This window comes from Paroedura picta, chromosome 3 (assembly GCF_049243985.1).
Source record: "Paroedura picta isolate Pp20150507F chromosome 3, Ppicta_v3.0, whole genome shotgun sequence".
Lineage (NCBI taxonomy): Eukaryota > Metazoa > Chordata > Lepidosauria > Squamata > Gekkonidae > Paroedura > Paroedura picta.
In genome coordinates, this window is record NC_135371.1 from 74203934 (window position 1) to 74228565 (window position 24632).

At 44.4% G+C, this 24632-nt stretch overlaps 1 protein-coding gene across 1 annotated transcript; it reads right to left on the reverse strand.

Moving 5' to 3' along the window:
• Positions 1-5769: 5769 nt before the first annotated feature.
• Positions 5770-22687, reverse strand: LOC143832266 (tyrosine-protein kinase ITK/TSK-like). The gene is made up of 4 exons (XM_077326430.1): positions 22629-22687; positions 21679-21797; positions 16201-16358; positions 5770-7205 (listed from the first exon to the last, which is right to left on the reverse strand). The coding sequence occupies exons 1-4, from the start codon at positions 22634-22636 to the stop codon at positions 7134-7136; spliced, it is 357 nt and encodes a 118-aa protein (XP_077182545.1). The 5' UTR covers positions 22637-22687; the 3' UTR covers positions 5770-7133.
• Positions 22688-24632: the final 1945 nt, after the last annotated feature.

A 24632-nucleotide genomic window follows, 5' to 3' on the forward strand; every position in this document is an offset into this window, starting at 1 on the left:
TTTCTTTCTTGCATTTCTTTTCCTTTGGGATGGTTTTATCTGCTAACTCTTGTATAATGTTGCGAAACTCCATCCAGAGTTCTTCAGACACTCTGTCTATCAGATCTAGTTTCTTAAATCTATTTGTCACCTCTACTGTATAATCATTAGGGATATGATTTAGTTCATACCTGAGTGGCCTAGTGCTTTTCCCTACTTTCTTCAATTTGAGCCTAAGGGGCTTTCCGCACCGGGATCTTTGTAGCAAATTGGTTGCTGAATGAAAAATCGCCATTTAAAATAGTGGAATTCGTCGTTATGCATACCTGCCTTTGTAGTGGAATCCAGTTGCGTTTTGTAGCGTTTCCCACAGGCTTCCGGTCTCGGCAAAAATCGCTAGCCAGGAAGCGCTATTGCCAAGCTGGTCCCGCCCCTGGCCGTCAAGCAGCCAATGGGCGGCCGTTAGCATGCTCCCAAACAGCCCCTTTCCCTTTAAGAAAGTTAAAAAAAAAACACACCCATTGCAACGAATCTGTGTTGATTCGTTGCAATGGAGAGACCCATCCAGCTGCCTGGTGTGTTTGAGCTGTCGTTTCATCGTTGCCACGCTCCCTCCGAGTGAAAAAAAAATCCCCCCCCCTCTCACGGGCCCGATTTTCGGCTGAAAAAAGTGTAAAAAATAAAGTGAAAATACATCAGCAAACGGGCTTCTCTGTGTTTGTGCTTAGTAACTCTGGGGAGGGACTGAAGCCGGGGAAGCCTCTAAACAGAAAGAGGCTAGCTGGTGCGTTTATCCCCGCTTGCTCGGAGAAAAAAAAATGGTGATCGCTTCGCCAGAAGATCAGAGGAGAGAGCCAGGGGGAGGGACTTTGTAGAAACCACAACAATGTTAACGCACAGGTCTTTTTCGCTAGTGTTGCAGATTGGTTGCAGGAGAGTATCGCTTTCCGGAGGGTGAATCCACTTTTGGGGATTTCCCTGAAAGCGCTACAACGAAGCGCTTTTTGCGGATCGGTTTCAGGTGTGTGGCAGATTGTCAACGACGTTGTGCATAACGGCAAATCAATAGCGTTTTCAATTGGCAACCATTGTGCGATTTTGAAGGCGTGCGAAAAGCCCCTAAATTTTGCAACAAGAAGCTGATGACCTGAACCACAATCGGCTCCTAGTCTTGTTTTTATTGACTGTATAGAACTTCTCCTTAGAATCATAGAACCATAGAGTTGGAAGGGGCCATCTAGTCCAACCCCCTGCTAAACGCAGGATGAGCCCTAAGGATACTAAAGCATCCAAGAAAAGTGTGTATCCAACCTTTGCTTGAAGACTGCGAGTGAGGGGGGAGTTCACCATCTCCTTAGGCAGCCTATTCCACTGTTTAATTACTCTGACTGTAAAAAAATTTTTTCCTCATATCTAGCCTACATCGTTGTACTTGTAGTTTAAACCCATTACTGCACGTCCTTTTCTCTGCAGCCAATGGGAACAACATCCTGCCCTCCTCCAAGTGACAACCTTTCAAATACTTAATGAGGGCTATCATGTCCCCTCTCAACCTCCTTTTCTCCAGGCTGAACATTCCCAAGTCCCTCAACCTATCTTCATAGGGCTTGGTCCCTTGGCCCCAGATCATCCTCGTCACTCTCCTCTGTACCCTTTCAATTTTATCTACGTCCTTCTTGAAGTGAGGTCTCCAGAACTGCACACAGTACTCCAGGTGCACGGGCATGGCCTGCGTGGGCGCGGCCCGACGCGCGGGCGCAGCCCCCGGGTGCGGCCCGATGCACGGGCGCGGCCCTCGGACGTGGTCCGCGCAGGCGCGGCCTGATGCCCTGCCGGTCCCCAGCCTCAGAAAGGTTGGGGACCACTGCTCTAACCAATTTACTATCCACCTAACTATGTGAAAATCCAGATTGCACTTCTTCAACTTACCCATCAGAACATCATGGGGAACCTTATCAAAAGCTTTATTAAAATCCAAGTAATTTCCACAATCCAGCAAACCTATTACTTGGTCAAAAAAGGAAACCAGGTTGGTCTGACAGGACCTGTTGGAGACAAATCCATGCTGACTTCCTTGAATCACCATATTGTCCTCCAGATGTTTGCAGATCGTTCCTTTTAATATTTGCTCCATTATCTTCCCCACATCAGAGGTCAGACTCACTGGTCTGTAGTTTCCCGGGTCATCCTTCCTCCCTTTTTTAAAGATCGGAATAACATTTGCCTATTGCCTCCTTTACTTTACATTTGCTCCTCACATAACTGAAAAATCTTTTCTTGTTACAATGGGCTTCCCTGACCAATCTTAGCTCACTATCAGCTTTGGCCTTTCTGATGATTGATCTACAGTGCCTAGTAACCTGTAGGTACTCTTCTTTAGAGTTCTGTCCTTCCCTCCATTTCCTGAACATTTCCCTTTTCTTTCTTAGTTCCTCTTGAAGTTCTCTGTTGATCCAAATAGGCTTCTTAGAGCTCCTGCAGTGTTTTCGTCTTTCTGGGATAGTCATTGATTGAGCATGCAATAGCTCTTGTTTGAGTAGCGCCCACCCTTCACATGCTCCCTTCCCTTCCAGCATTCTTGTCCATGGTATGACACTCATCTTTGGCTGCAGTGCACATAATCAATCTGATTTCTGTGTTGACCATCTGGTGTTGTCCATGTGTAGAGTTGTCTCTTGGATTGTTGGAATCGAGTGTTCGCTATGACTTTTGTATTCTCTCATCAAAATTCTACCAGCCTGTGCCCTGCTTAATTTTGTACTCCGAGGCCAAACTTGCCTGTTGTTATCTTTTGACTTCCTACTTTAGCATTCCAATCCCCCATGATGATAAGAAGAAGAAGAAGAAGAAGAAGAAGCGCATCATTTTTTGCCGTTACTTCTAGAAGGTGTTTTAGGGCTTCTTAGAATTGGTCAACATCCTCTTCAGCAGTAGTGGTTGGGGTATAGTCCTGGATTAGTGCGATGTTGAATGGTTTACCTTGGATTCGAACTGAGATCATTCTGTCATTTTGGGGATTGTACCCCAATATTGCTTTTCCTACTCTTTTATTGATTATGAAGGCTACTCCATTTCTTCTGAGAGATTCTTGCCCACAGTAGTACACCTGATGGTCATCTGAATTAAATTCACCCATTCCTGTACTTTTTAGTTCACCGATTCTTAAAATGTCAATGTTCAGTCTTGTCATCTCTTGTTTGCGCACGTCCAGCTTGCCTTGATTCATGGATCTGACATTCCAGGTTCCTATAGAATAAAAGTCTTTACCGCGTCGGACTGTCTTTTTGCTGCCATTTCCTTCGGCAAGGCTGTATACTGTTGCCTTTCTTATTTAACTTGTATGCGGAGTACATCATAAGAAAGGCGAGGTTAGATGAATCACAAATCGGGATTAAGATTGCAGGGAGAAATATCAACAACATCAGATATGCAGATACCACTCTAATGCCAGAAAACAAAGAGGAACTTTTAATTCGGGTGAAGGAGGAAAGTGCAAAAGTTGCCTTGAAACTGAACATCAAGAAAACGAAGATCGTGGCATCCGACCCTCTCAATTCCTGGCAAATAGATTGTGAAGAAATAGAGGTAGTGACAGATTTTATTTCCCTGGGCTCCAAGATTACTGCAGATGGAGACTGCAGCAAATAAATTAGAAGACACTTGCTTCTGGGGAGGAAAGCTATGACAAATCTAGACAGCATCCTAAAAAGCAGAGACATCACCCTGAAAGCTAAAGTGCGTCTAGTCAAGGCTATGGTCTTCCCAGTTGCAATGTATGGCTGTGAAAATTGGACCATAAGGAAGGTTGAGCATGAAAGAATTAAGGCTTTTGAACTCTGGTGCTGGAGAAGACTCTTGTGAGTCCCTTGGACTGCAAGGCGAATAGACCAGTAAGTCTTAGAGGAGATCAGCCCTGACTGCTCCTTAGAAGGCCAGATCCTGAAGATGAAACTCAAATACTTTGGTCACCTCATGAGAAGGAAGGACTCCCTGGAGAAGAGCCTAATGCTGGGAGCGACTGAGGGCAAAAGAAGAAGGGGACGACAGAGAATGGAGAATGGAGAATGGCTGGATGGAGTCACTGAAGCAGTTGGTGCAAACTTAAATGGACTTCGAGGAATGGTAGAGGACAGGAAGGCCTGGAGTATCATTATCCATGGGGTCGTAATGGGTCGGACACGACTTCGCACATAACAGCAGCAACATACAGCCTTCCCTACGGCTCTGGGTGGTTTACATAAAACATTGTAGAACATTTACATAGAACAACATCAATATAAAATATAACATACCTATTTGAGCAGCATTTCAACAACAATAACTTTGACATTCCCTTGGTAAGTTTGTCCTCTCAGTCTGAGGGGGGGAGGGTACTCCTGTAGATGTTTTCAGTCAGTCGGCCTCAAGCAAATACCTGGTGGAAGAGCTCCCTCTTGCAGGCCCCGCGGAATTGTGGACATTTTAGGCAAGGCCCTGATATTCTCGGGGAGCTCATTCCAGGTGGGGGCCAGGACTAAAAAGGCCCTGGGCCTTGTTGAGGTCCAACGTACCTCTTTAGGGCCAGGGATCTGCAGCCAGTTTGAGGTGGCAGAGTGTAAAGCTCTTCTGCGGGTATAGGCAGGGAGGGGATCTCTCAGATACACTGGGCCCAGAAAGTGTATGGCCTTAAAAGTGATTACAAGAACCTTAAGCTTAATCCAGAATTCAACTGAGAGCCAGCTGAGTTCTTGGCATACCGGCCAGATGTGAAATCTCCATGATGTCTTAGTGAGAATCCTGGCTGTGGTGTTCTGCACCAGTTGTAGCTTCCAGATCAAGTATAAGGGTAGGCCTGCATAGAGCAAGTTGCAGAAGTCCAGTCTAGAGGACTGTGGATCTTAGTGAACTGGGGATATTATACACATACCAGTTTTCACCAAAGTCAATTCTCAGACCCTGTTAAATCACCCTTTCTAAACACAATCCTGTTTATGCATGTGTGCTGATACGGCATTCCCCCCCTACCATAGTAGACCAAAGTAAATAATTATACATTGGAGAGAGTTATCTTCAAATGGGAGGGACACTTCCTCCATTGTGCTGGGAGCTCATTGGTAGGTTATGGGCAGCAGCAATATAATCTAACTGACATGTTGCTGGCAGATCCTCCTAGGAATTGTAGTTCATGGGCTTTCTGTTTGGCCATTAATGTAAGAGCCCAGGGGAGGAGAGAAAAAACACGGTCACATTTATACATCTTTGGAACTACCTTAAAGGAAAAGTCATAGCTAAGCAAGTTTACAGTACTGTGAGGAAAGGACACAGAAAATGCATGCTTACTGCCATGAAGGGTGTCCATGGGGTCGCGATGGGTTGGACACGACTTTGCACTTAACAAGAACACATTTCTTCGTATCTACAGTTTTCTCCAGTGTCAATAAATAATCTATATCAGACTTTTAAAATACAGTGATTCCACAAAAAAACATGACTTTACAAAAAAAAATTCTGGGTTTGGGAGACTTAGAGGCACGTGACTATCATTTTGTAATTAGACATTGGAAGTTCAAGATATCCTAATATATTGAAAATTATCAAAGATTAGCCTAATATCAAATTATCGCTTAATTCTGTATAATTTTTGACCCTGATCCAGGTATCAATAGTCACCTATAATAGGTTGCCATCAATGCAACTATGAACTCCTATTTGTTTCAAAAGATGCCTTCAGGCAGTTCAGTGTAACTTTGATATGTGGCTTTGTGTTGCTGGAAGATGGACAGATCCATCAGCTAAGTGGACAGATGGCCACTAAAACACATGCGCTTGTCTTGTGAAATCATGGCATTTGTTTTTAAATTTGTTACTCTGAGTCTAACAAAGTTTCAAATCCAGAAGGTTTACAGAAAATGAATGTGAACATGTACATCATTATTTTCTAATGCTACTGTAAAACAATCTGTGACCAATAAATATTTTTCTATATTAATATGATATTGCTATCTGGAACAGTGCTATCAAACACATTAGCAAAGAAGCAAGTTGTGATTTAGGGGGTCAAAAAGTGTGTAGTATAGCTGGGCATTGTGAATGAACAAACAGCAACAGAGCCATGCCAAGGTATTTTGGCAAATCAAGCTGAAAAATTTATATTGCCCCTCCCCCATTACTCTGCAATAATAAATTAAATAAATTACAATTGGCTGCCCTTAATGACACCCAATATTTTGGCATCCAGATCATTCTACCTAATTCCAGGGTGAACTTGAGTGAGAGAAGCTTGGTGATTAGATGTTCTTGGTGGAACATCCCCGTATAGAATGTAACAGTATGGCTGATCTTTGACAGCAGGTCCAGTCCAAATAAATGGCACAGTGCAAGAAAAAGAATGCATGGCCTTCTGTCAGTTGATGGAGAAACCATTATGATACCATGCACTACATCCCATCCAGTTCACAGTTCATATCTGAGTCCTATAGTCTTAGCAATAGGCTAGACCACAATGATGAGAGAAGAACAACAAGCACATGAAATATCCTAGAATTCACTCATTAGGTTTTAGGTATGAGTCAGTTAAATTCTTTTGCCCTTGATTTTTTTTTCCAGTTTTCCATTTTCAGTGTCTATTAAGACACTATTAAGAAAGAGAGAAAAGTGAACAAAAAGCCACATTAAATACTACTTTGTGAAGGCCAGTAGCAAACTGAAGACCTCTGGAAATTAAAACAGTATATTGTTGGCATGGATGTAACAAATGTTAACAAATGTTAACTGAATATTCTCTTTCACTGCAAGCAAGTTTGAATGGTGGGGGTCATGTTTCAATGCCTCATCATCTGGAACCCTTTTCCATAAAGAAAAGGTCTAATATTTGTAAAACTGGCTAATCATTTCACTATCATTGCCTGTTTTATTAATATTTCTGTATGATAGCAATTAGTAATCCACGAAATTCTCACATAATCTTGAAAGCATCTGGTGCTATCCAATAGACAGCTGGTCCTATCCAGTAGGCAGCTGTGAGATCAATTTCTGTAAGAACTTCTGTGCCAGGCTGTCTGTCTCCAGAAGACCCATATGATGGAAAAGTCTGGTTGACACATGCATAAGAATAGGCATATTTTTCATATGTTCTCCATTTCAGGAGCTTTAAAAGAATCTCTTTAAAGCATTGGCTACAGATCAGAGTCAGAGATTTCATTGAGCTGGTAAAGCAGGGTGGAAAAGGATGGTCTGTCGTCCTGCTTCTGAAAGAGAGAAAATTGAACAAAAAGCCACATTAAATACTACTTCGTGAAAGGCCAGTTGCAAACTGAAGACCTCTGGAAATTAAAACAGTATATTGTTGTCATGGATGTATAAACAACAGATTGAAACTTATCTATGGAAAGAGTCTGACCAGGGACGAAGCTGATGAGATGTTGCAATTCAGACTGGGGCTGTACAGGGAAAGAGTGTACAGTGTACTCCTATTTGCCATGGAAGGGAAAAGGGTATGGAGAAGAGTACAATAGATAAATTCTGCAGGAGTGGACAGATTGAGCTTTCCTCTCTTTTCCACATATAGCACCAAGCCAAATCAGGGCCATGCACACTGCAATTAACCTTTACAAGAAGCTGGTGGATCTGTGATCTTTGTCTCATCTAATTTGACCTTCACTCTCCTATTGCCAAAAAATTAACCTTCCTTTCTCCCTGCATAGCCAGAGATTAATTTGATAGAAAAGTAACCATGAAATGGAAAAAAAATATATCAGGGCACCTTATTTTGTGATTGTGGCCTCATGTGTTGAATATGGAGAACCTATTATCTCCATCCCCAAAGAAACTAGCTTGGCCTCAACCAGGGCCAGGCCTTTTGTGCCCTCAACCAGGGCCAGGCCTTTTGTGCATGGTGGAGTGCTCTGTACAGCAAAAATCAGAGCACTGTGAGACCTTAAAAAGGTCTGCAGGGCTTGTAAGACAGAGCTGCTCTGCTGGGCCTAGGCTGAGGTCCTTGGAATAACATAAAATAATACCAAAATCCACTGGCCTCCCTATCAAAATCCATGTAATAAAATGTCAACAGTAGGTTACATTGTATGTCCTGCCACTTTCCCTTGATAGGAAGATGGTTTTGGGCAACTTAGTTATTGGTTTTTTAGAATTTTAAAACTTAAGAATTAAAATTTCTATTTTTGTATATAGAAATTGTACTTTTTAAATCACTGTTAATACACCCTGAGCCTGAAAGGAAGCGTGGAATAGAAATAAAACTAAATCAAAGAAAAATAAAATGAAATAAATCCTCTATCCTACCATTTTGCTTAGTAAAGTTTGGAGCGTTCCTTTAGACTAAGGAGCCTACTTAAGTCGGAGGCTCAGGAAAGGCTTCAAACCTTTTGAGAGGAGTCTTAGGGTACTGGTCAATATCCTATCTTGAAATATATTTAAATATATATATTTTCAAAAACAGGGTTAAGTATGAATCTGAACATATGAAGTTCCTTTCAGAATAAAGCTTCAGTGTGGATAAAGAATGGACCAAAGGCATAGTGACTTTTCCTCCCAAATGTTAGCACACATATTTATATTCAGCTTGTCTTTCCCATTGACAGGGAATGACTTTTCAGTTGAATTGATTTGACTGATAGACTGGCTCTAGAAAGAGAGAATAGATTTTTATTTAACCAGGGCAGTCTGCACTTATTTTGTTTATTCCATTGTCAGTCCTGTTGAATTCAGATCACTTTGAACTCGAGTCTTCCTCTTCCCCCCCCCCCCCCGCCATTGAAACAGGAAAGTGTTCTGCACGTGGTTAGGGTAGTTCAGAAGGAGGGGGGAGCCAAGCTTTCTTTCTTTTCTTGAAGTGGGGGAGGGGGAAGAGGAGCCTCTTTCTTCTCTTGGAGGGGGGGGGGAGAGGATTAAAAAAAGGCAGAGAAGGGGGAAAAATCTAAGACCCACAGAAGTTGAGAGAAATTAGGGGCTTCTCCTTTAAGGCAAGCTTACCACATAAGCTAAATATTGAGCATTTAAAGCACTCTAAGATATCGCACAATAAAGGTAGGGTCACTCTGGATCAATCCTTCTTGCTGCAGAAGGAAAATTTAAATCTCGCCAAATCAAAACGGATATCGCATTCTGTGTAGACGGCAGGGACTGAATCGACCTGGGATTGGAATAAAAACTCCGTGCAGTTTACACCCAGGGGTGAGATGATATAATACATATATGTTTTATATATTCATTCCAGTAATTCTTTTGACCAACACAGAGCTGTTTTCAGAATTTAAGTGAAAAGATAACATATGCATTGTCTATGGGAAGATACCTATAGTGCTTCTATAACTTGAGGTAGATGTGCATGTTTGTTTGTTTATTTATGTATTGACTAGGGGCAAAGCCCATTGTAGCCAAAAATACATCAAGCGCTAGAGCTTGGCAGTGGGAAGAAGAAAGGAAGGAGCTGTACAGTCTGTAAGGGCATGGGGTGGAATGTGTGTGTTGTGTGGGAGGTTGTGGTGGCATGGTGGCAAATGAGGGCTTGGGTGTGGAGATATGGATGCCAAGAACCTGTGGTTTGGAATGTTCATTGAGTGTGGGAGAGGACTGACCTTTGGGAATTGTGGCACAGTGGTTACAGATGAGCTTTCAGTAGCCATGTCCTCAAATATGTAAAGGGAAAATCAGGCTGGAGACTCTTCTTAGGGGGAGATTACATGGCAACCAATTCCTCCCAGTTCTGCATCATTTCCCTTCTTCTGTGAATTAGGCCACAAACACCAAAATGTCTCCCTGCCCTAATACACATGGGGTAGTCACAGTACACAGGTCTCAACCCTGTTCCTTCTATCTCCATTTTTTCACTGTTGATAAAATATTATGTGCCCACATGCTTCTTTCATAGTTGCTCCTTAGAAGAAATGGATTTTGTACCCAGCTGTTTACTACCAAAAGGAGTCACAAAGCGGTTTAAAAACACCCTTTCCCTTCATCTTCCCACAAAAGAGAACCTGTGAGGGATGAGGGGCTGTGAGAGGTCTGAGAGAACTGGCAATGTGGTTCACAGTCATCCAGCAACCCTTAAGTGTCTCTAAGCAGTTTAAAAGTGTCTTCCCTTCCTCTCCCCATAAGTCACTCTGTGAGGGAAATGTGGCTGAGAGCTCTGAGAGAACTCAGAATGGTCCATAGTCACCCAGCAGGCCTCAGGTGTCTCAAAGCAGTTTAAAATCACCTTCTCTTCCTCTCCCCATAACAGTCACCCTGTGAGGGAAATAGGCTGAGAGTTCTGAGAGAACTGGGAATGGCTCACAGTCACCCAGCAGGCCTCAGGTGTCTCTAAACAGTTTAAAATCACCTTCCCTTCCCTTCTTCTCTTGTCCAGGGAAAGGAAGGCTAAAGAAAGAGGGAGAACAAATCTGGTTGGCTCCAACATTGATCCTACTCTTGATTATTATTTGAAATATAAGCAGTTTAAAAGCGCCTTCTCTTTTGTCTCCATTTTTTTACTGTTTTTCTGTCTCCATTTTTTTACTGTTGATATAATGTTATGTGCCCACATGCTTCTTTCACTGTTGCCCCTTAGAAGAAGAAAAGCTGGATTATCGTACTCTGCTGTTTACTACCAAAAGGAGTCTCAAAGCAGTTTACAAACACCTTTTCCCTTCATCTCCCCACAATAGACAACCTGTGAGGGATGTGGGGCTGTGAGTAGTCTGAGAGAACTGGGAATGGGCTGCAGTCATCCAGCAACCCTTAGGTGTCTCTAAGCAGTTTAAAATTGCCTTCCCTTCCTCTCTCCATAAGTCTGTGAGAGAAATGGGGATGAGAGCTCTGAGAGAACTGGGAATGGCTCACAGTCATCCAGAAGGCCTCAGGTGTCTCTAAGTGGTTTAAAATAACCTTTCCTTCCTTTCCCCATAATCGGCCCCCTGTGAGGGAGGTCCCCTGTGCTGGTCACACCCGTAATCAACTTGGACACCCCAGACACGCTCCTCTCACAGGGGCGTTTCACAAATATAGAGAAGAACCATGGATAAGGACATGTATGTATGTATGTATGTATGTATGTATGTATGTATGTATGCATGCATGCATGCATGCATGCATGCATGCATGCATGTATGTATAACAAATAATGCAATAAAAACTGCTTAAAATTTCACTAGATTATTCTTTAGCATTTAAAAGCTACAGGAGCAACATAGGTTGTCTGTCTTTGAAGAAGAGAACATTTCAGATTTATAATGGACTGAAAGTCTCTGATGAGACGGACTGAGACTCTGAGGTCATTCTAAGTTTACAGAGAGTTCCGTGTTCCATTCACCACTGCATTCCTGAGGTTTGTGGCCTGGTTTAAAAATAATACCAGGCTAAGTTCTATGAAGTCGGCAACATGTTTAGCTATCCTGGAAATGCACATATATGTGATATTATCTTTCAAGGCATTCATTATTTTATTGCATTTATATACTTCCCTCCCTTGTGTCTCAGGGTAGTTTACAGTGAAATTCATGGTGCCATACAGAGAACATATAATAATTGAGAACACATATATTTCTAACAGTGGAAATGCATATCAATAATCTGTAGAATATTTCACATTTAATTATAACATTATAATTTATACCTCACGATTTCATATTTCAGTGCAATAGTTTGCAAGATATAGTTGGTGTTATGGGGGGAGGGTCTCTAGATCCTGATGTACTTCCAGACTGAATATTACATATGCAATGGCAGCCTTACCCATACAGAGAAGTTTTCTTTGACATGCCTATGATCATGTTTAATCAGGCCTATACTGTTTTTATTATGATTTTCCAGTCACACAAATGACTAGTATTGCTAATGTCATTATTGCTATTATTTGATAATACAGTGAAAACTAAATTTTAGGATTATTGGTAAATGCTCACTGTCATAATATGAAGAGACTTCAAATGAGTCTACATACTGGAAAAAGTTTTTTGATGTTGCTATATAATCAATGGTATTCATCCAACTATCAGACCAATAAGTATATTACCCAGGATTATCACCTGATACCACCCCATTTAAGATGTAAAAATCCAATTGGCAAATCATTTGTGCAAGAAGGAATCCAGCATAGGTTTATTTACAATCCTTAGACTGTCTAATAAATGGTAATTCTAGGTTTTCAACAATAGGTGGACAGATCCCATAACTAGCATTATGGTCAGGGACCAATTTTGCATTGAAATCACCCCAAAAATTACATGTGTAGCTGGATAATCCTTGAATCAATTTTATTTATGGTCATAGACCAACCAATAGAAAACATAAAATTACAGATATAAAATCAATTATGAATGGATAAAAACTAAAAAATAAGTTGTATATAGATCCAGTATAAAAGTATTAGGGCATAGGGTTGGTCCAGCTCTGCCTTATTTTTATAGCTACGTAAGCAAATGTAGCAATGATTTTTGTTAGGTCTTTATTTGTATCTGACAGTATTAGATGCTGTTTTCTTAGACCTCTGGGACATTCTGCAAGCAACAAGGTCAGTGAATCTGTATGGAGGTGATGATAGAGTCCACACTCAAATAGGACAAGTTCAGCTGTCTCTATTTGACCTTCGCCACAAATACACTTGTGTGCTTCTATCGGTAGCCCCTTGAACTTTCCTTCCAAGAAGCAGAAGGGAGAGCATTAAAATGGAGAAGAGTGAAAGTTCTTCTTTGATAATCTTTAAACCGCTCCTGCAGAGTGGAAGGAATAAAGGAGTAAGGGCAAGTGGGGAGGAATTAGGGCGGGCCCTGTCCGGGATAAAAACTCGGAGGGGCAAATCAGGAGTCTGCGACGTGGCGAGGCTCTTTCCGGGGCCGGGAGAAGCCGCCAAGTTTCGGCTGGGTCGGGGGGGGGGGGCGGGCCTGGCCTTCTCCTGGCTCCGGAAAGAGCATCGCTGCGCCTGCGACGTGGCAAGGTTCTTCCCGGGGCCGGGAGAAGCTACCAAGTTTTGGTCAGGTGAGGGGGCGGGCCTGGCCTTCTCCCGGCTCCGGAAAGAGCCTTGCCGTGTCTGCTATGCGGCGAGGCTCTTCCCGGGGCCAGGAGAAGCCACCAAGTTAAGGCCGGGTGGGTGGGTGGTCAGCCCTGGCCTTCTCCCGGCCCCAGGAAGAGCCTTGCAACGTCTGCGACGCGCCGAAGCTCTTCCCGCGGCTGGGAGAAGCCGCCAAGTTTGGGCCGGGTGGGGGGGCGGGGCCGTGGGAGTTGCGGGTGCCTTTCTGCCGGCCCCAGGAGCAGCCTCGCCGCGCTGAGGCTGCTCCCAGGGTCGGCACAAGCCTGTCAGGATTAGAAAACCCTGTCATTAATTAGCCTGAGTTCTTCCATGTCAGTTTTATTGCTTGGTGCCTGGGAGCTCCAGGCCCTATATCATGCTAACTAGTAGAAAGTGAAATGTATGTTATTGTAACCATTATCTCTTTTGTGGGGCCTCTCGGCTGGGTCTGGTTCTACTGCAAATACCATCTTATCTGAGACAGCCAAGGCAGCCAAGGCCATGTGAAAGTAACACTGTTTTTAATTGCATGTGTAGCCTCTCTCACTCTCCCCTCCCTTGGGAACTTTCAAGTTTTGGGTGGGAGAATAGTATTGACAAGAAGAAGCAAATCTGTCCTCAGGCCAGATTTGACTTCGCCAGTCTAGATGTATGAAGTACTTCTCAATTAAACTCTTTATTTCCAAGAAGTTGGTTGTGAGGTCTTGCAACGTCTGACAAAGCCTCCGGGCCGCTACTGGGGGGAGGGGGTGAGCTCCAGCCTTCTGCTGGCCCCAGCAGCCGCTTGGCCGGGCTGTGGCCGGGCCCGGGGCTGGTAGAAGGCTCCAGGATGCTGCCGGGGGGGGGGGCTTCTGCCGGCCCCGGGAGCAGCCTCGCCGGGCTGTGGCCGCTCCTGGGCCCAGTAGAAGCCTCCAGGACGCTGCCAGGGGGGGCACCGAAAGCTTCCTGTCTGCCCCGGGAGTGCACTCGCCATAGCCAGCCTGCTCCCAGGGATGGCAGAAGCTTCCGGGTCGCTGCCGGGGGGTGGGGGTGGCTCCCACCCTTCTGCTGGGGCTGGCAGAAGGCTCTGAGATGCTGCTGGGGGGTGGGGGTCATCGCCAGCCTTCTACCATCCCCAGGAGCAGCCTTGCCACCTCACAGATGCATTGGCCGCCGAAAGGCCCCCCGTCGCGGCCAGGTGGCCCCGCCACTCCATCCCCTGGGAAGCCTTCGCCCTGCGAAGGCTTCCCCGGGGACGGGGGTCCTAGCGCCCATTTTATTCCTTATTAAAATGGGCTTTAATTCTAGTCCTTCAATAATTACCATACATATGTTTCAAGGGCATTCCAGTCTGCCTCAGTTTGTGCTTTTTTAGCTGGAGGCTATTAAACTAGGGTTATGTGCTTCAGCGTCCGAAGCGGCCATTCTAGGCCAAAGCAGCCAGCGTGTAGCGCAGGGGGAGAGGTGGCGCCAATGCCCAAGTTAGTGCACATACACAGGCACAGAGCTCTGGGTTCTGCACTGCCACCAGCATGTTAGTACCAAGCCCTATGAAGATAGGTTTAGGCACTTGGGAATGTTCAGTCTGGACAAAAGGAGGTTGAGAGGGGACATGTTAGTTATTTTAAAGATTGTCACTTGGAGGAGGGCAGGATGCTGTTTCTGTTGGCTGCAGAGGAAAGGACGTGCAGTAATGGATTTAAACTACATGTACGATATAGGCTAAATATCAGGAAAAAATTTTCATAGTTCATCAGTGGAATAGGCTGCCTAAGGAGGTGGTGAGCTCCCCCTCACTGGCAGTCTTCATGCAAAGGTTGGATACACACTTTTCTTGGATGCTTTGGGCTGCTTCTGCATTGAGCAGGGGGTTAGACTAGATGGCCTGTATAGCCCCTTCCAACTCTATGATTCTAATTACCAGAAATCTCCTTTTTTCCCCCTCAACACCATTTCCTTCTATCCCCGTGGCCTCTTCACTCTGTCTTAGACTTTGTTTTGGAACCTCTTTCCTCATTGACACTTGCACCTCCTCTGCAATCTATTCTGAAATCTATTCTGGAGCTCTAAAGGCCCCGAGAACCGTATCGCTCTACCCCTTTGAGTCTTTTTCCTAACTGACTGTAGTGGCTCCGTAAGGAGGTCAATCCCCATATCCTATTCAGGACTGTTTGTATCCTCTGTATTCAGAGTTGACAGCTCTTGTCTATGAATTCCTAGAATCATAGAATCATAGAGTTGGAAGGGGCCATACAGGCCATCTAATCCAACCCCCTGCTCAACGCAGAATCAGCCCAAAGCATCCTAAAGTATCCAAGAAAAGTGTGTATCCAACCTTTGCTTGAAGACTGCCAGTGAGGGGGAGCTCACCACCTCCTTAGGCAGCCTATTCCACTGCTTAATTACTCTGACTGTGAAAAATTTTTTCCTGATATATCATATATCATTGAAGTTTAAACTCATTACTGTGTGTCCTCTCCTCTGCAGCCAACAGAAACAGCATCCTGCCCTCCTCCAAGTGACAACCTTTCAAATACTTGGACTAGATGGCCTGTGTGACCCCTTCCAACTCTATGATTCTGTGATTCTATGAAGAGTCTCCAGTCTGGTTTTCCCTTCACATATTTGAAGACATGGCTCTGGAAAGCTCCTCTGTAACCACTATGTCAGAATTCCCAAAGGTTAGTCATCTCCCACACTCAATGAATATTCCAAACCACAGTTTCTTGACACCCATATCTCCGCACCCATGCTCTCATATGCCACAACCGCCACCACAACCTCCCATGCAACACACACATTCAATCCCATGCCCTTACAGACTGGACAACTCCTCCCCTTCCTCTTCCCACTGCCAAGCTCTAGTGCCCGTTGTATTCTTGGATACCACGGGCTTTGCCCCTAGTCTTGTATGATTCAAATTTATGACTCCCTTTCTTGCTTGAACAAAGCAACACGAGTTACAGCACTGACCTCACTGGATAGCTCAACTAAGCTCCTTTCCTATAACATCTCAGAAGCTAAGCAGGTCTAGTATTTGGGAGACCCCGAAAGAATTGGATGGAGTTCCTCCAAGGAACTCTAGGAGTTGTCATGTTGATACAGGGAATGCAAACCATCTCTGAACATCCCTTACCTGGATGCTAATTAATTTGTGAATCTCCTTGCTATGCTACATGGGTCACATATAATAAATAAATAAATAAATAAATAAATAAATGAATGAATGAATGAATGAATGAATGAATGAATGAATAACTGACCTCACTCCAACAACTTCTCATGAGCTTGTAAATAATATTGCAGGCATGTCTGGGTTTATACAATCGAAGACCAGTGCTGATTTCTTCTACCACTTCAGCATTGCTCCGATTCTCGTAAGGTGTTTTGCCTTCACTGAACACCTCCCATATCAACACTCCTGAAATAAAACAAAATATAATTTCTAAATAGTAATCCTTACTTTCCCTATGGATATCTTCAGGTCCCACATATCTACTGGAATTTTTCAAGAAATGAGAGATTTCGTATCCCTATCCCTATCAACTTCCTGATTGCCTATTTGCCTTTCCAATACATTCTGTGATATTTGGTATTATTACTGCTGCTTCATGAGTGCTGTAAATATTTGTATCTACTAGGTATGATAAATGATCTCATCTGAATCATTTAAATTCTTTGCTTCCAGCAGTTGAATTTTATGCATATTTATTCAGAAAGAAGTCCCACTTTTCTGACTGGAATCAAGATTGTCTGCTAACTGGTTGTGTCTAGGCACAATTACCTACCATAGCTTAACCCAGAATGAAGAACAAAGTCTGTTTTATCATTCCAAAGTTTTATTGTTTCCTATGACTGGAGATAAACATACCTACCATACCAACCACTAGGGATCAATTCAAAATGAATAGGCAAAATGGAATGTTTCACTTTGGTTCTGCAAAAGCCAATATTTTACTATGACAGAAATATTAATTAAAATCTACTGAATGCAATGCCCTTTCTGTAACTCAATTTCCTATTCGGTTTGGCTAAACTGTGCTGGTTCTTAGAGAAGGAAACATTTTCATAACTGCTACACTTTAAAAATCATTTATAGGGGATATTCTGCCTATAGTCAAGGAAAATATTAAAAGATTCAATTGTCCTTGAGATTATTGCTAATAGATTCAGGCTAATTCACATGGCCAGGATATTTTTTATCCTGCATACAATAGAGTAGATTAGTAACCAATGGAGTGGAAAGTAGTAAAGAGGAAAGTATCAGAAGCATGAAGTCTTGATATAACAGTGGAATCCTCTTATGCAAACAATGCTATCTTTAACTGCTCCTGCGGAACGGATTAAATAAAAGGGCAAGGGCTATTGGGGAGGACTTGGGGGGGGGGCTGTCCGGGATAAAAACTCGGAGGACCCAATCAGGAGCCGCGAAGCCCTCCGAGTGTCCATCCAGGAGGGCCTCCGAGTGTCCATCCAGTGACACCCATATCTCCGCACTCCGAGTGTCCATCCAGGGCCCTCCGATTGGGCCCTCCAAGTGTCCATCCAGGGCCAAGCCACCAATGGGGAGCCGTGCTTTGCTGGGGGGGGGGCGTGGTAGGTGGAGGCCTTCTCCCGGCCCCAGGAATTCTGAGAAGGCCCCGGGACACTGCCGGGTGGGGGGGGGAATGAGAAAGCCTCCCCAGGGCCCGGACAGGACGATCACCAGCTTGCGCAGCCAGCGATCGGCCTCCCCGGGCCCTGGGGAGCCTTTCTGCATGGAAGGGGGGAGGAAACAGACAACTGAGAGCACGTGGAGAGAGCTACTGGGGAGAGTTCCTGCTGACCAGGTGAGGCTATTGTTCTGCCTGGGTGAGGTGATTGCTGGGTAATTGTTGGGAGGCTTAAAAAGGGCTGCTCCTCACCAGAGGCGCGAGCCTTTGGCGCGAGCCGAAGGGCGAGAGACAAAGGGATCTTGGCCTGGGGTTCTTGGCCGAGCAATTAGAATCAGTAGATTATATTTCCCTAGCACTTCCACTGCCTAGACATTACAAAGGACCTCCAGGACACTCATCCCATCATCTGCAGTGAGTGTGACATGATTGCCTTCCTCCCAGAAGACAAGATGGACTACAGCTGCCCCAAGTGTAAGCTGGTAAGACTTTTGGAGGAAAAGATTAGGGGATTAGAAAACAGAATTATTACTCTGACCCAAAGTAAGAAAGGGGAGGAGTTCATAGTCCAGAGCTGTGAAACTTGGAATTAAGAGAATACAACCAGTCCTGAAGTGGATAAGGACATTGACCACAATAGGGAGCCTCTGCAGGCAGTTCGGAAAAAGACTGAACGGCGAAGGCGAGACAGTTTTCGGGGCCTTTGGAGCTCCAGAATAGATTTCAGGCCCTTGCAGAGGAGGTGCAAGGGTCAACAAGGGAAGAGGTCCCAAAACAAACTCTAAGACAAAGGGAAGAGGCCACGGGGACAGAAGGAAATGGAGTTGAGAAGAAAAAAAAAAAAGGAGAGTACTGGTAATTGGAGACTCCCTGCTAAGAGGAATGGATCGCCATGTGGCTGGGCCCGACCCCCTAACCCGAGAGGTGTGTTGCTTGCCAGGGGCGAAAATTAAAGATGTTTCAGAACGGCTGCCCAAACTCCTCAAATCTACGGATCGCTACCCATTTGTGATGGTCCATGTGGGAACGAATGACATGTCCCTGAATACCATCGCTCCTATTAAAAAAGAGTATCAAGATCTGGGGAGGAAGCTCAAGCAAATGGGGGCACAAGTGGTATTCTCTTCAATCTTGCCTATCAAGGGAAGAGGAATGCGTCGGGAGAAGAAGATAATGGAGGTGAATCACTGGCTGCGTAGTTGTTGCCGGCAGGAGAGATTTGGTTTCTGGGACCATGGGATAGGCTTTCTTGAGGAAGGCCTACTAGCACCTGATGGACTGCACTTATCGAAACTGGGGAAGAATGTGTTTGGCGGGAACCTGGGGAGATTCATCAGGAGAGCTTTAAACTAAAGCCACTAGGGGAAGGAGACGATCAACATAGGGAGTGTATGGAAGGAAAATGATTGGAGGCAGCCCAACCGGCAAGGCCAGCTCATAGGGAACCAAAAGAAAAAGAATTCAGATGTCTTTATACTAACGCTCAAAGCATGGGCAATAAAAAGGAAGAGCTTGAACTTCTCATGCTGATGGAAAGGTGTGATCTAGTAGGCATCACAGAAACTTGGTGGAATGATTCTCATGACTGGCATGTAATGGTGGATGGATATGAACTGTTCAGAAAAAAACAGAATAGATCGAAGAGGTGGAGGAGTGGCACTGTATGTGAGGAAAGGGCTTACCTGTCAGGAAATTCTAGTGAAGGAGAGCATATCTAGAGATAGCCATAGCCAAAGGATAGTGTCTGAGTGGCAGGTTAACATGGATAGAGAGGTTGTCGAGAGGCATTTAGCTGCACTGGATGTGCAGAACTTTCCAGAGAACTTGCACAGCCCTTGTCCATCATCTTCGGAAACTCTTTAAGGACTGGAGATGTCCCGGAGGACTGGAAAAGAGCAAACGTTACTCCGATCTTCAAAAAAGGGAGGAAGGATGACCCAGGAAACTACAGACCAGTGAGTTTGACCTCTGTTGTGGGGAAGATAATGGAGCAGATATTAAAGGGAGCGATCTGCAAACATCTGAAGGACAATTTGCTGATCCAAGGAAGTCAGCATGGATTTGTCTCCAACAGGTCCTGCCAGACCAACCTAGTTTCCTTTTTTGACCAAGTAACAGGTTTGCTGGATCGGGGAAATTTGGTTGATGTCATTTACTTGGATTTTAGTAAAGCTTTTGACAAGGTTCCCCATGATGTTCTGATGGATAAGTTGAAGGACTGCAATCTGGATTTTCAGATAGTTAGGTGGATAGGGAATTGGTTAGAGAACCGCACTCAAAGAGTTGTTGTCAATGGTGTTTCATCAGACTGGAGAGAGGTGAGTAGCGGGGTACCTCAGGGCTCGGTGCTCGGCCCGGTACTTTTTAACATATTTATTAATGATCTAGATGAGGGGGTGGAGGGACTACTCATCAAGTTTGCAGATGACACCAAATTGGGAGGACTGGCAAATACTCCGGAAGATAGAGACAGAGTTCAACGAGATCTGAACACAATGGAAAAATGGGCAAATGAGAACAAGATGCAGTATAATAAAGATAAGTGTAAACTTCTGCATCTGGGTCAGAAAAATGAAAAGCATGCCTACTGGATGGGGGATACGCTTCTAGGTAGCACTGTGTGTGAACGAGACCTTGGGGTACTTGTGGATTGTAAACTAAACATGAGCAGGCAGTGTGATGCAGCGGTAAAAAAGGCAAATGCCATTTTGGGCTGTATCAACAGGGGCATCACATCAAAATCACAAGATGTCATAGCCCCATTGTATACGGCACTGGTCAGACCACACCTGGAGTACTCTGTGCAGTTCAGGAGGCCTCACTTCAAAAAGGACGTCAATAAAATTGAAAGGGTACAGAGGAGAGCGACGAAGATGATCTGGGGCCAAGGGACCAAGCCCTATGAAGATAGGTTGAGGGACTTGGGAATGTTCAGCCTGGAGAAAAGGAGGCTGAGAGGGGACATGATATCCCTCTTTAAGTATTTGAAAGGTTGTCACTTGGAGGAGGGCAGGATGCTGTTTCTGCTGGCTGCAGAGGAGAGGACACGTAGTAATGGGTTTAAACTTCAAGTACAATGATATAGGCTAGATATCAGGAAAAAGTTTTTCACAGTCAGAGTAGTTCAGCAGTGGAATAGGCTGCCTAAGGAGGTGGTGAGCGCCCCCTCACTGGAAGTCTTCAAGCAAAGGTTGGATACACACTTTTCTTGGATGCTTTGGGATGCTTAGGGCTGATCCTGCGTTGATCAGGGGGTTGGACTAGATGGCCTGTATGGCCCCGTCCAACTCTATGATTCTATGATTCTATGAAAAAGGCTCCCCAGGACCCGGGGAGGGCGATCGGTGGCATGAACAGCTGGCGATCGGCCTCCCTGGGCCCTGGGGATCCTTTATCCATGGAGAGTGGGAGTTCAGGGGTCCCAGCCCTTCCCACCCGTCCAGGCAGTGCTACCAGGGCAGTTGGGAATGGCTAGCGCCCCCTGTATTTTTTTTTTTTTACAGTGGGCTTAATTACTAGTAAGTGATAAAAAAGTCTTGTCATTTCTTGTTTGACCACGTCCAGCTTACCTTGATTCATGGATCTGACGTTCCAGGTTCCTATGGAATAAAAATCTTTACAGCATCGGACTGTCTTTTCACCACCAGTTACTTCCACAACTGAGCGTCCTTTCGGCTTTGGCCCAGTCGCTTCATTCTTTCTGGCGCTACTCGTACTAGCCGTCTGCTCATCCCCAGTAGCATATTGGACACCTTCCGACCTGAGGGGCTCATCTTCCGGCGTCATATCGTTATGCCTATTGGAACTGTCCATAGAGTTTTCATGGCAAAGATACTGGAGTGGTTTGCCATTTCCTTCTCCAGTGGATCACCTTTTGTCAGAGCTCTCAGCTATGACCTGTCCGTCTTGGGTGGCCCTGCACGGTATAGCTCATAGCTTCACTGAACTACGCAAGCCCCCTTGCCACAACAAGGCAGCGATCTTCGAAGGGGGTCTTACAAAGTAGTATTCCCTAAAAGCTAAGAAAGGCTGTTCCAGACTAAGAAGTCTAAGCAGCTGAATGCAAATTTCCTTTTTAAAAGGCCTTACCAAATGACCAGACATCAGATTTGCTGCTGTACCGGCTGTAGGAGAACACCTCCGGTGCTGACCATTTGATGGCAAATTTGGTACCCATAGAGCTTGTATACTGATCATCAAGAACATATCTGGAACAAACAATCATGGTTACTGTCACAAACATTGTAAAAATTCTTGTTTAATTTTGCAAAGGCAAAAAAGAAAGGCTGTAACTCAACAAGCATTACAAGCAGATAGTTCAAAGCTCATCATATGAGGTAGTGGATTAATTTATATCATAGCTATGATAGAATAGCCTCTTGTGGAGCAGAGTGGTAGGGCAGCAGACATGCAGTCTGAAAGCTTTGCCCATGAGGCTGGGAGTTCAATCCCAGCAGCCAGCTCAAAGTTGACTCAGCCTTCCATCCTCCCGAGGTCGGAAAAATGAGTACCCAGCTTGCTGGGGGGTAAATGGTAATGACTGGGGAAGGCACTGGCAAACCACCCCGTATTGAGTCTGCCATGAAAACACTAGAGGGCGTCACCCCAAGGGTCAGACATGACCCGATGCTTGCACAGGGGATACCTTTACCTTTACCTATGATAGAATAATTAGATCAGTGGCAGGCCCACTGATCTAATCATTGCCTCTGCTCACAGTATGAGTAGGGGATTTTTGGAAATAACTTTCAAAATGGGTTTGACCTGAGATGACAATGTAAACTATCCATGTGTAAACTATGGAAATAGATGAGATTTTCATATCACCTCTTAAGCTATTGTCTATCCATAAAGAGGGAGAAGGGGATTAGATGCAATCATAGCAAGAATGGGGCAGTTATTAGCTCCAGACCAAATGTTGGTTTTATCACCACAATAAGCTTGGTTTTGGATGCACTTGAAAGGAGGATCAACATAAGTGGTATTCCATCATTAGAGTAGGAGAAAATCATTAGTTAAGCATGTGAAGTTCAAATTACCGTGACATTCCAAAATCAGATACTTTGACAACATGACATTCTCCCACCAGACAATTCCGAGCAGCCTATAAGATAAAAAATGATGATTATTAATTAATAGGACTTTGCATTCTGGAATATTTTGTCAGTGTCCAAAAGTACAAGCACACATAAAGCCATCTGAGAAATTTTCAGAAATGCCTCTCAAAATTTACATTGCCTACTGTGATGGACAGCACTAAAACAGCAAGGTTCCAAATGCTGAATTAACAGCAACAAGTAAATGAAGGGTCAAAATTCCTCACTAAGGCCCTTTCTGCATGCACAGCTTATTTTCTATTTTCACTGAATTTGGGTCAGAATGACTTAATTTTACTGCTGTGCATGAACTGTTTTTTTCTGATTTTTTGATATGGATTTCTGGAGTATAGACTGAAGAATTGCAATTAGTTTAGTGGAGGGCAGGCCACCCTGTTTGCATGAATCTACCAATAGGTCAATTTTGCTAGGGGTGTATTAATTGGAAGATGAAGGAGGTTCTTTGATCTGTTGTGTTGTGTTGTCTGCAGCACTCAGTTGGGAGACATATGTGCATGCCTGCACACTTGCTCACTTGTGTGTCTTCCTGAGCAACATTATAGACCTGTAGCTGTGGATGTGTGACTGCTTACCCTCCTCTGCAATCCCAAGTATACACAAAACTATCTATCTTGCTATTATTCAAGTATTAGTTGAACTTTAGAATCATAGAATCATAGAATAATAGAGTTGGAAGGGACCTCATGGGTCATCTAGTCTAGCAATTCCCAACCTGTGGGCTGCGGACCACATGTGGTCCTTCGACTAATTGGAGGTGGGCCCCGAAGGATGCCTTCTCCCCCCCCCCCCGGCCCTTTACAACACACTTCATTGTTGTGGCGTGTCTGTATCTTATTTTGAAGGGATGTTTAAACATTACCATAGCGATCAGAGAGCGTTAGGGCAGTGGTTGAGAGTAGAGGAGTAAACTACCCCACTGAACCACTGAATCTAGTCCAACCCCCTGGACTATGCAGAACACTAACATCCCAGTCATTCATCTACTGTAACCTGTCACCCCTTTGCCTTCACAGAATCAGCCTCTCCATCAGGTGGCTATCTAGCCTGTGTTTAAAAATCTCCAAAGATGGAGAACCCACCACCTCCTGAGGAAGCCTGCTCCACTGAGAAATGGCTCTAACTGTGAGGAACTTCTTCTGGATGTTTAGATGGGATTTCTTTTGAATTAATTTCACCCCATTCATTCTGGTCAGTCTCTCTGGGGCAAGAGAAAATAATTCTGCTCCATCCTCTATATGACACCCTTTTAAATACTTGATTGGAAGTTCATGTTATTAATAACAGGGCTGGAACACAGATGCTGATTGGATCAATTCATGCCTCCCTGGTAAAATGCCAACTCAAGAGTAAATAAAGTTGAAATACCTATGAGGCAATTTAAACTGGATGCCAACTACTCAGGTGGGAGTAACAGGTAAGCCCTAGTGTGAGGGAAAAGAGAGGACTGCAATTTATACAATTAACTGACCCCTATTCCTCCCTCCCCCTGCCCTGTGTCTGGAACTGCTTCAGAAGCTGCTGCTCCACAAGCAACCCCTGTCTAGTGACCAACATTCATTTTTGCTAGACAGAATTAAGCTATCAAAGAAGCTGGAAAATGGGAACAGATGGAAATTGTAAATGTAAAAAGAGTGTGGGGAAGTGGTGGAAGGTACAGAGTAGGAGGTATGAGTACAATGTGGATGGTGTTGGATTGGATGAGGAGCACTCTCTGAGCAGCAAAAAAGGGCAGGGGAACTAACCTTTATGCTTTTGATTTAACTTTCTCTTTTGAGCAAAGAGAGGCAAAGACTGTCCCAAAAGGTCTTTCAAATAAGCTAGAGATAAAAAGGCCAGAAAGCAAACTGAGGGATGAAGTGAGGAAAAGTGATACAGAAGGCAAAATTAATCCCGAATGAGATGCGTAGTAAACTCAATAAAAGCAGA

Excerpts from the sequence above, each read along its gene's own strand:
- LOC143832266 (XM_077326430.1), bottom strand. Across the intron at positions 16,359-21,678 it reads ATCTGATGTCTGGTCATTTG|GAGTGTTGATATGGGAGGTG; the intron begins GTAAGGCCTTTT and ends GTTTTATTTCAG. Across the intron at positions 7,206-16,200 it reads TGAGAAGTTGTTGGAGTGAG|AAGCAGGACGACAGACCATC; the intron begins GTCAGTTATTCA and ends TCTCTCTTTCAG.